Below are 11,869 nucleotides of genomic sequence, written 5' to 3'. Positions count from 1 at the left end.
AGACCTGCAAAACTATTAGTCACAATTAATCAATTCAAAATAAAACTTTGTTTACATACTATATGTGTGTGTGTACTGTGTATATGTATATATAAACACACACATATGTTTTAAAAACATTTGTATGTTTGTTTGTAAACACTTGCATATAATTTATATTATATATGAAAATAAATATTTTTAATATAAATCTAACATATTTTTCCATAACATACATTTATGTGTGTATTTATATATACATAATAAATACACACAGCACACACACATATGCAAACGAAAGTTTATTTTGAATTGATTATTCACGACTAATCGTTTTACAGCTCCAAATATTTCACAGTATTAGATTATTTTTTCTGTTGTAATCAAATAAATACAGCCTTATTTACATCCCAAGAGACTCCATTGAACGACAGTGTGTGTGTATAATCATAAAATAAATAGATAAAAATAACCAGATGTAACTACAAACAAACATTTTTGTAGGAAGCACTTGAGTTACAGCTTAATTTAGTCTAACTTTACAACTATGGCATAATTTTTAATTTTATTTATTTTAAAAACTGTCTGCTTTATCTGTACTTTAAACAATCCAGTAGAAAATGTAAATAAAAGCTTATGCAATTTGGCATAAGAATCACTGAATTGGTTTAGAACCTATTTTGTAACCTTTTCTTGGAAAGTGGCTTCTAACAGTTCAAGTGTAACAAACGGGGTTTGGTTGCTTAGTAACTTCGTTACACCGGTCAGGTGTTTCGCGCGTAAATCCTCCTGTAAACTTTAGCTCCGCCCACATGCACTTCCTCTATTTGACAGTACATTTCTGTTTATTCCTAGACATTTCTCATTCATTCCTTCATTCGCATGGATATCGTGGACGCGTTGACGTTTTTAAAATGACAGCTTTGGTTTGAGGTATGTATCAGGCTGTAGCTGTGTGTTTGTGGGGGTTTAAAGGTGGCGGATATGCAGTGTAGAGAGAACTGGTGCAGACTGGTTGACTCTGCTGCTGTGCGCGCGGCACTGAATGTACCATAATAATGAGATGAGCGGGGACCCTTACATGTGCATAAAGCCCTCTCGGGTAAATCATTAGTAACTTGTCCTTTTGTACCGACACTTTTTCTGCTTTAACACAACAGTGTCTTCAGACCTCCAACGGTTTCCGTTAATCTGCACAGAACCGCGAAGACATGACAAGACACCGGATTGCGTTCATAGGGAATATTCCAGTCCGTTCCAGTAATTCGCGTTCTGCTCGCGGTTTACGCGTTATTGGGAAGCAAAGCATTGTCGTATATATGTCGTGACCCGGTATAGAAACACAATGGCGTGAATGCGCTCAAAATGACGTCTCCCACGCGAGTGGACCGCATATTTGTCTACAACAGTGTCCCCATTACGGCAAGGACAAGTGGATAGATGTGTTTCAGATTCTCAGGAAATTAAAGTGCTGCATGGATGACGTTTGATGACGTTTATATGAGACAGTGAGTATATACGTTATGTTATGCATCCATTTCTAAAATACTACATATAGTCGACTATCTTGTCTTGAGGTTGTGTTTATAAAGACTGTCAAGAGTAGTTCAGAGCAGTCAAAGCAAGATGGTTTGGGCACTTTTTGAAAAAGCCTGTACAAACTGTAATGACTGTTCAAACAGTTGCACAGGCTAATATATAACAAGTGATGTGCATTTCAGGTCTCTAGTAAGAAGTTAACAATGTATCTAATTTTAGGTAATGTGTATTACATAATTTGTTTCATAATATTGTACATTGTACAAATTTTCATCCAGCAGGACTAAAGTCATAAAGAATAAAGCACAGCCAGTGCTTCCAAGTTGATATAGTGTTAATAAGTGTGAATTTAGGTTTTTAGATTTACCAGTTCCCTCCCATTTTTTTTGAAACACATGGTGTTATTGGACTGGCATATTTATGTGCTGAAGATAACATTTTTGGTTGACCTTAATGTTGTTTATGGTTTCCTCATTTTGATTTCTTACACTTGACTTGGCAAATATGAGCAGATGTTCTGTTTCAGTTTCAGCCTTTAATCCTTTTTTCCCACACTTATACACAGACATACATCAATGCATACACTTACAATAACAATAAGAATAACAATGCAGTACAGTAACACTTTATTTAAACTCGCTAATGTACAGCAACCTGCATGTATACTGGGACACAAATAGTTGCCCCAACACTGACATCTGCAGGATAACATAAAGACACATGATTGGTTAACAGCATTGTCATTTAAAATGTCTGTTCAAGACACAGCAAATGAGAATAACAGCTGCAGCCGTGACCTAGTTATGGGGTAAAAGCCCAGACTGAGGTTAAATAAGGCTAGCTGTGATGGTAATTGTGTTTTTTGTGGGTTAAGGTTATGTTACCCAGGTGAGGTTGAAAACTGAGGCTTCTCATCACCATGGACTGGTAAAAAAAAAAAAAAAAAAATGTGGAAGACCAGAATTCAATTGCAGCTCTGATTTATTAGTCTGAATCCCAGCTGTTATATTGTTAAAAATATTTTGAAATAAGAAATTATTAAGATAACCTATTTCCAATTAAGCAAATGAAATTGTAGTTATTTCTACGGTTGCCAAAAGAGTGCTGCAACTTAAGAAAACACATGCAAATAAAAAAAAACGACAACAAATTAAGAAAACATCTTCATCAGTTTGACAGGACAGGCGCTGCAAATCCTCGCAACGCAAACACAAATACGGAAACGCGCTGCAAATTCTCACAACACAACCAAACACACAAACGCGCTGCAAATAGCACGGACCACAACGGAAATGTTCCAGGGGGACCTCAAAAAGTGACGAACCCAGCTGGGACCTGAATTTTGACCTGATTTTAACCATTAATGAAGCATTGCAGAATTTTTCGTGAACTTTGAACGTTATATTTATTTGCACATATTTATTTATTTATTTATATATTTATTTGCAAATAAGTTAATAACGTTTCACAGTTAAGTGTGTAATTCGTCAGATTAGTCTAATAATATCCAAAAGACCAATGAATTGTATGATCAGGATGTTAAAATAAACAGAAAACTCACCTTTTAGTTCACTGACAACACCTTTACTCTGACCAAAAGCCACTGAACAAATAATTACGTCTGAGTTCGTCACTTTTTGAGGTCCCCCTGAAACATTTCCGTTGTGGTCCGTGCTATTTGCAGCGCGTTTCTGTGTTTGGTTGTGTTGTGAGAATTTGCAGCGCGTTTCCGTATTTGTGTTTGCGTTGCGAGGATTTGCAGCGGCTGTGTTGTCAAACTGATGAAAGATGTTTTCTTAATTTGTTGTTTTTTCTATTTGCATGTGTTTTCTTAAGTTGCAGCACGTTGAGCTCTCTCGGCCACCGGATATTTCACCTTAAAATCTTTTTGTTTTAAAACAGAAATTAATTTAATTCAAGACAAAACATTTGTTTACCTCAAATTTGTCTTTAAAAGTAAAGCAAGTAAAGTGAATAATTTTTACACAACTAGCTGCTTTAAACAAAATGACTATGCTATTGTTTGGACAAAGAAGTTGTATTATCCAGAACTCAGGACAGTGGTTGATGTATCGGATTGTTAAAATCAACACAATGTTTTGATGCTAAGGTCTTTGTCAGGCAAAAACGTTTTGTATTGATTTTAATAAATTGATTTTTAGGAGCAGCAGTGGCAGCGTGCTGACTTTTGTTTATTGATAGTGATGTATTTCATGTAATCAAGCCCCTGCCTAAAGTTTTTGGATGTAAGCATATTACATCTTTTTTAACCCTTTAACTGTCACCGTCCCCTCTGTGGGACGCCTAAGTTTACTTCACCATATTACAAATAAATCCTAATCAAATCATGACAAACTATACATCGTTGGAAATGTCTAAGAATCCTAAATAGATATTTTACCATATTTTTGTGTTACATATTATGTAAGAAAAGTAATAGATTAACATATGTCAAGAGTGCAACTTAAAAAAATCTACATCATAACATGACTTTCTTTGTCGCCTTTTTCCCTATCACGTTTTAGAAATAATAAGAAATTATATATCAGTTCAAAGCTTAAAATCTCAAAATTCATCCTTTGAAAGGCATTTTAAAATCAGACATTGCATTACCACGGAAAATGTACATTAAAATCATATTAAAAAATGTTTTCATTCATGAATTATAAAAATCTGGATAGTGCATTTTTATGTCTGTGTTCAAAAATGGGAGTGACAATTAAAGGGTTAATTTAATATTGATGTATCAGATTGCTAAAACAATACAATCAAAGCAAAGTGCCACAGAGGCTGTATTCTCCGGAAAGTCAACTTATTAGTTTTACTTTTTGTTTTATAGTATTTTAACACATTGGGCATTATACCTTTTCTACACATGTCTAGAACTGATAAAACTAGCAGAACAGGAATCAAAAGCAAATTATTTGTTAAAATGCAAAATGCACAATTGATACTCATTTACTGAGTGACATCTGTTTATCAGATGTATGTAAAGTGCACTGGTGTGTGAATTATGTTGAATGATGAGAGTAGTTGAGGAAATGTACAAATGCTTGTTGAATGTATATCAGTGATAAGGTAATTACCAGTTGTTTGCATAAGTGTTTCTGTCTGTGAATGCTATAAATGCATGTATAATGAAAAGTATATTAGTCTTAGAGTCTGCATTATGTCATATCCTATCATATCAAATCCTAGACCTGATATATTGATTGCAGTGGAAAAGAAAATGCATATTGTAGACTCTTCAACTCAAACAACATTTGCAAACAAGTCTGCTTAACAACTTAGCTCATAGGGTTACATGTGTGTAACCTTCTAGCTGTAGATCCTGGGAACTGATGTCTAGCAAACTATTTTGGGTAGGCAGTGGGAAAAACAATTCTCAGACATTCTCTGATGTCTTGTCTCTGAGCCCTACTTTACCAGTCTTTGAGCATTACATTTATTAGGTGACAATATTATTCACAGCCTTGCTGGTGCGCTCAATTTCTGCTTTATTTGATAGGCTTGTATTAATTTTTTCTTTAAAAGGCTGATTTTGCTTTTTTCACAGCGAAGTACCATCAAAGAAGTGACGAGCTCTACAGATGTTCCTACTTATAAAATGACAGATCTACCAAAATAGATCACCATGTTGGAATATCCAGCCAGAATCTAGGTTTTTTGATCTGAACACAATGTGCATGTAATATGCATCTGTACATAATTATGTGCCTTTTGAGAAATCACAAGTGCTTTTCTAACCACACTGACAACACACTAAGAAAGTAGTAATTGTTGTTTACAGCAGTCTGACTCGACTAAATAAGCTATTGTGTAATTGCACTAAATTAGACACTAATTAATGCAAAGGAAAATACATGGTCAGGACTTCTGCATATACAGCTACTGCTGTAACACCAGACTTGAACTGGATTTGACCGCTTTAAACATGTTCATCTGTGACACGCACTAGATTTTTTACATTTATTAACCGAAATACAAAATTGACTGTATTTTGAACTTCAGCATTTTCCTTATGCTTCTTAGATTCTTACATCTTCCTTACAGCTGACATGTTAACATCAAAGGCAGTGTAAGATTTGAACGAAAGATCTCTAAGACAGGCGAAGCACAAGAACAAAGCGCGTGTGATTTGGATGGAATGTGATTGTCTTGTGAAGCAAGTCTAGACTTTGTTTTATTAGTATATCCTACAGCCAGTAAATTATGTGCAAAAGGCCTCGTGGAAAAATTAAAAGTATTATGTAATAGCAGTACATGTATTCCGATAACACATTGCTTCAAGGATAACTCAACAATTACTCAATCATCCAACAAAGAATTCATGTTACTCAAAACATTGATAATTTATACAAATAACAGCTTGATTAGCCAAGTGAAATACAAGTTAATTAATCATTACGACATTCAGTCAATTGTTTCTTGACAGTGAGAAGGTCATTCGGTTTTGCCTGTTGGGTGTTTATGGGTAAGTCTTAGCAATGTGAAAGCTGAGCTCCGCACGTCAATAGTACCCCTGCAAAATGCCTGAATATCAGAGCAGAGCCTTGCAACTTGATATTAAAGACAACATTGTCTTTGGCCCAGCTCACCGCTGCAGTACTATTGTCTCATGCAGTGCAGTATGGGCCCACTAAGACTGATAATCTAATAAGAAAGTCTAATGCAGTGCTTTAGTTCCTGAGCACTGATCAAGCTCTGTGCTGTGAAAAGTGATACAAGACAGAGACACTAGGATGTCTCCCCAAGCAATGGGAGCATTTGTTATCTTTATTGGTGGGTTAGGCCACTCCTTGCATTTGTACACTGATTTAATGGAACGTGAGAATGAGATTTATGTTATGTCAAGCCTGTTTTTCACATAGCATTCAGGGTAACATTGAGGCACTTGATTTGTTTGTTATCTTTAACATGATGATGAACGTAATGACATAATATTGAAAAGAGTTTTAGGATTTGTCGTTTTCTTTGACACTCTGATTTGTCATTGATAATGCTATATACTAAATGCTTGATTTTCTTTGTTATGTCTTCATGTAGGAATGTTTACCCTCACAGAAGTTGCCTCTCTAAATGACATCCAGCCAACATATCGGATACTGAAACCATGGTGGGACGTCTTTATGGATTACCTGGGTGTGGTCATGCTTATGCTGGCCATATTTGCGGGGACCATGCAGTTAACCAAAGATCAGGTGGTTTGCCTTCCTGTTCTGGAATCGTTGGAGGACCAAACCCCTGTGGCCACGGAAAGGCCACCAGAGAAAGCTTTTGGCTCAGGGACAGGAGGAGGCCATGTGACATTGGCAGCTGCACCTTTAGCAAGCAAAGAACAAACCGACAGTGTTGTCCAACGCTTCCCACAGTCGTCTGCTGTCAGGCAACCTCAGCCTACGGGTTTACGAACAAATCTGGATTTTCAGCAGTATGTCTTTGTTAATCAGATGTGCTACCATGTCGCCCTGCCATGGTATTCAAAATACTTTCCATATCTAGCTCTCATTCACACTATTGTGCTCATGGTGAGCAGTAACTTTTGGTTCAAGTATCCAAAGACAAGTTCCAAAATTGAGCATTTTGTGTCTATTTTGGGAAAATGTTTCGAGTCCCCTTGGACAACCAAGGCATTGTCGGAGACAGCCTGTGAAGATTCCGAAGAGAATAAGCAGAGACTGACTGGAGCCTCTACATTACCAAAGCATCTTTCAACCAGCAGTGAGGAGGGAAGTCCAAATCAATCGACACCCATGCTTGCAAAATCCAGCATTAAGTTTTCTGCAGAGAAGCCAGTCATTGAAGTTCCAAGTATGACTATACTTGATAAGAAAGATGGAGAGCAAGCTAAAGCACTTTTTGAGAAAGTCAGGAAGTTCCGCACACATGTCGAAGACAGCGACATGATCTACAAACTCTACGTAGCTCAAACAATAATAAAAACTGTCAAATTCATTCTGATTCTGTGCTACACCATGACCTTTGTCACGTCCATTAAATTCGATCATGATTGTGAGCCTGAAATTAAGCATTTAACTGGATACGCAAAATTTAAATGCACCCACAACATGGCTTTCATGTTGAAAAAGCTTCTCGTTAGCTACATTGTCCTCATTTTCGTTTATGGCTTGGTTTGCATTTACACTCTTTTTTGGCTCTTCAGACGGCCTCTTAAAGAGTACTCCTTTGAGAAAGTCAGAGAAGAAAGCAGTTTTAGTGATATCCCAGATGTGAAGAATGACTTTGCTTTCCTCCTACACATGGTGGACCAGTATGACCAATTGTACTCGAAACGTTTCGGCGTCTTTCTCTCAGAGGTAAGCGAGAACAAGCTGCGGGAAATCAGCTTAAACCACGAGTGGACCTTCGAGAAACTACGCCAACATGTGACTCGCAATGCGCAGGACAAGCTTGAGCTGCATCTTTTTATGCTCTCAGGTGTTCCTGATGCGGTCTTTGACCTCACTGATTTGGAAGTCCTGAAACTAGAACTGATCCCAGAGGCACGTATCACGGCGAAAATCTCCCAGATGATCAACCTCCACGAGTTGCACTTTTACCACTGCCCCGCCAAAGTCGAACAGACTGCATTCAGTTTCCTCCGCGATCACCTCCGGTGCCTTCACGTCAAGTTTACGGACGTAGGAGAGATTCCCACCTGGGTTTACATGCTGAAGAACTTGAGAGAGCTCTACTTGGTGGGAAACTTGAACTCTGAGAATAACAAAATGATAGGGTTAGAGTCCCTCAGGGACTTGAGGCATCTCAAGATCCTACATCTGAAGAGCAACCTTACCAAGATCCCGACTAACATTACAGACTTATCACCCCACCTAATCAAACTTGTGGTCCACAATGATGGTACTAAACTCTTGGTGTTGAACAGCCTGAAAAAGATGATGAACCTTGCTGAACTGGAACTGCACAATTGTGAACTGGAGAGGATACCGCATGCGATTTTTAGTTTGACCAACCTGCAGGAGCTGGACTTGAAATCGAACAATATCCGTACCATTGAAGAGGTCATCAGCTTCCAGCACCTCAAACGGCTTAACTGCCTCAAACTGTGGCACAATAAAATCATTTCCATTCCACTGTCCATAAGTCACGTCAAGAACCTGGAGTTCCTCTATCTGTCGCATAACAAACTGGAGACCTTACCTACCACCCTGTTCAATCTTCTCAAACTGAGATACCTGGATGTTAGTCATAACACCATCGTAGTGATTCCTCCAGAGGTGGGGTTCCTCCAGAATCTACAGCACTTTGCCATCACAGGAAACAAGGTGGAAGTGGTACCCAAGCAGCTGTTCAAATGCACAAAGTTGCGTACCCTCTCCCTTGGGCACAATTGCATCTCATCGCTGCCAGAGAAAATCGGGCAGTTGCTGCAGCTGACTCATCTTGAGCTGAAGGGGAACTGCCTGGATCGCTTACCTGCACAGCTTGGCCAGTGCCGACTCTTGCGGCGAAATGGCCTCATTGTGGAGGACCACCTTTTCGATTCACTGCCCCTAGAGGTCAAAGAGAGCATAAGTCAGGAAACCAGTGCTAACTTTGCTAACGGAGTCTAAATGTGGAACAGAAAAATTGTTAGATGGTTTTCAGAGGGAATGGAATTAGAGAGCATGAAAGCAGTGTTTCAGCACTTCTGTTTTTTGGTTTTTTAGTCATGAGTAGATTTTCCACGTGTAACAAATAAGTCCAGTATCAAAGCTTATGTCAACATTCGCTGTCACGATTTTGCACAGGCCAAAACAAATTGCCAGTAAGCCAATATAAACATTTGTGAACTTTAACTATGCTTAATGCATAGAATTCTTTAGAATTATTCAAAGATCATTATGCCTATCTGCATGGGTTTTTGTTATTTTAATGATTTTTTGTTTGTTTTTATCATTTGCCCATGCTACAGTGGAAACATTTTTACCAGCTGTTATCCGCACAGTCTGCGTCACATGCATTTGTGGTGCCATTAATGATTGTATTTATTGTTTGGGAGAACTCAGAACAACTGACATTTTATTATAAAGTTAATCAAAACTACTGTACATGACTCTAAGAACAAGTGAAAAAAAATCTCCTTGGAGAAAAGGAATTCTCATTTGGGTGCACTGAAGTAATTTCAGATGTGCATTGAAGTATTTAAGAAACTGAATGTTACCATATCCGTCCAAGATTCAATCAGACTGTATATTTTATACCTCATTTCTGTTTGTTTAATGAGACTGTCCACCTATTCAATTTCTATTAACCAAAATACTTGCAACTAAATAACAATGTTTGTTAATGCAGTGCAATGCACATGATACCTTTAACCTGTGCAAGGTTTGGGCAATAAAATAGCCTTTTCGTTTAACATCATCTTTTCATATTGGTTACAGAAGTAATGCATAAGTTAAGCTGACCTCATTTGACTTGTGCATGTTTTGTATATAACACCATATGATGGGACAGACCTGTGATGTGTATACACTGCATGGTCCTTAATGCTCAAAAACTCCAGTATACATGTATAGTTCAATTGCCCTGATATATATATATAATCGCCTGTAACTGTGTATGACTATCATCTGCTTTACTGTTAACCGTTACCTTGCTCCTGACATACTCTGTGCTGTGCATGCCCATGCAGTCAGCTTTTGAGGCAAATGCACAAAAAGGTGACTTGCCAGATGTTAGGTATCGATATTCACACCAACGCTGGGGTTACGTGTTACATGACCCTAACCTGAACTTTTGTTGTTTCATTTTTCTTGATGAAGTAGCACATCTGTCATAGACAAATGAATAAAACATGGTTAAGATTTAAAGGGGTAGTTGAACCAAAAATAAAGCTTTACTCATCCTAATGTCAGTCCAGACATTTACACAAATACGTATGAAAGAATGAAAGTTGTTTGGATCTCATTGACTTTTAGATTTCTATTTCAGTTTTTAGTTTATTTTGTGTGTGTAAATGTTCTGCAGAAGAAAGACATACAGTTTTGAGATGACATAGGGTGAGTAAATATAGAGAGAATTTATTTTATTTTTTGGTGAACTATCCCTTTAAGTTAGCACACTGTAGTAACTTATGGTTTCAGTACACCTAAAACTCCTTAACCATTTCCTTATTTTATGTATGAAGAGAAAGTGCAACTGTGTGCTCAATATCTTGAAATGTAAAGGTTATCCATAATATTTAGCTGTTTTAAGTTCTAATTGTTGACATAGATTAAGCTGTGTTTGCTTCAAGTCATTCAGTTGTTTATGAAAGGTTTTAATAGATTGTATGGTATTTAATTTAGTGCACATGGAGTGCAGGGTTAATAGTAATTGAATAATTTGGATAACATCCATTGTATTTTTAGTTTTTATTTCTTTATATTAAAACCAGTAGCATTTCAAGTGAAAGAGTTCAAAAGGACACAAACGTCACATTTTTTTGTTTTGTTTTTGACCTATTTACATTTCACAGTAGCGTTGTCTAGTCATTTTGTGGAATTACACTTCCCACACTGTTATATTTGTCCTTCTGAAATGCTGCAGGGTCTGATCTGTAATTGGTATCTTTGTGACCCCTCAAGAATCTTCAGACTTGATGTCTTGCCAGATAAGGCTTGTAAATCATTTTTGATACATGTGTGACTAACAGTAACTATAACCACATATGAATCTAAAGATGAGTTTTAATGTTCCGAGTGATTTTGAATTAGATTGCTATTTAGATTTTGTAAAATGTAACTTTCTGTTGGTTCCGTTTGATGTTTGGAATGAAGGTTTGTTTGTTCGTTTACGTAGAGATTTGTTAATTTATGTTCCATTTCTAGAACCTACTATTAGTTTTAATATGATGTACCTGATTTGAAATGATTCCAAAAAATACATTCAGGTACATAAAAACACTTACTGTTCATTCCAGCTGAGTACTTATTTTCAGAACAAAAGGAAATGTGTTTTCTTTTTTCTCAGCAAGCTACTTTAAGGTGTATTGCTCTTCAGCCTTGAATGTAGCCTGATACTGCATCCTGTCATGGTTTAGCCTTTCCGTTTTTGATGGAAAGGAGAATGAATTTAGTCTGCTTTGCTCTTAAACATGTTTCGTTTGAAAGGATGTTCAATTTGCAACTTGCAATTTTTAATATAATAAATACACTGAAAATATCTTGGTGTCTGTGTTGTTTGAAATGTTAAAATTTATATGATTATAGCGTCCCTGGTGAAAAAACAGCATATGCTGGTAGGTATGTTTTGATGCTGGTTTAAGCTGGTCCTTTGCTGGTTTATGCTGGTCCTTGACCAGCAACATGACCAGCATAAACCAGCTAAGGCCCAGCTTAAACCAGCATCAAAACATACCTAACCAGCA

At 37.1% G+C, this 11,869-nt stretch overlaps 1 protein-coding gene across 2 annotated transcripts; it reads left to right on the top strand.

The window, feature by feature from the left end:
- Positions 1–781: 781 nt before the first annotated feature.
- On the top strand, positions 782–11,664 carry lrrc8db (leucine rich repeat containing 8 VRAC subunit Db). Of its 2 annotated transcripts, none has more exons than XM_051112328.1 (2): positions 782–912; positions 6,565–11,664. In XM_051112328.1, exon 2 carries the CDS (start codon positions 6,567–6,569, stop codon positions 9,090–9,092), a length of 2,526 nt encoding a protein of 841 aa, XP_050968285.1. In that variant the 5' UTR covers positions 782–912; positions 6,565–6,566; the 3' UTR covers positions 9,093–11,664. The 2 variants fall into 2 exon arrangements, with proteins under 2 accessions (XP_050968285.1, XP_050968286.1); XM_051112329.1 differs by lacking the exon at positions 782–912 and adding an exon at positions 924–1,487.
- The last annotated feature ends 205 nt before the right edge of the window (positions 11,665–11,869 follow it).

The sequence above is a fragment of the Labeo rohita genome, chromosome 6, assembly GCF_022985175.1.
Source record: "Labeo rohita strain BAU-BD-2019 chromosome 6, IGBB_LRoh.1.0, whole genome shotgun sequence".
Lineage (NCBI taxonomy): Eukaryota > Metazoa > Chordata > Actinopteri > Cypriniformes > Cyprinidae > Labeo > Labeo rohita.
This window is presented reverse-complemented; position numbering and strand designations above follow the sequence as displayed.

What these genes read in the sequence shown, in the direction of transcription:
- lrrc8db (XM_051112328.1), top strand. Translation starts at nt 6,567, where the DNA reads ATGTTTACCCTCACAGAAGTTGCCTCTCTAAATGACATCCAGCCAACA.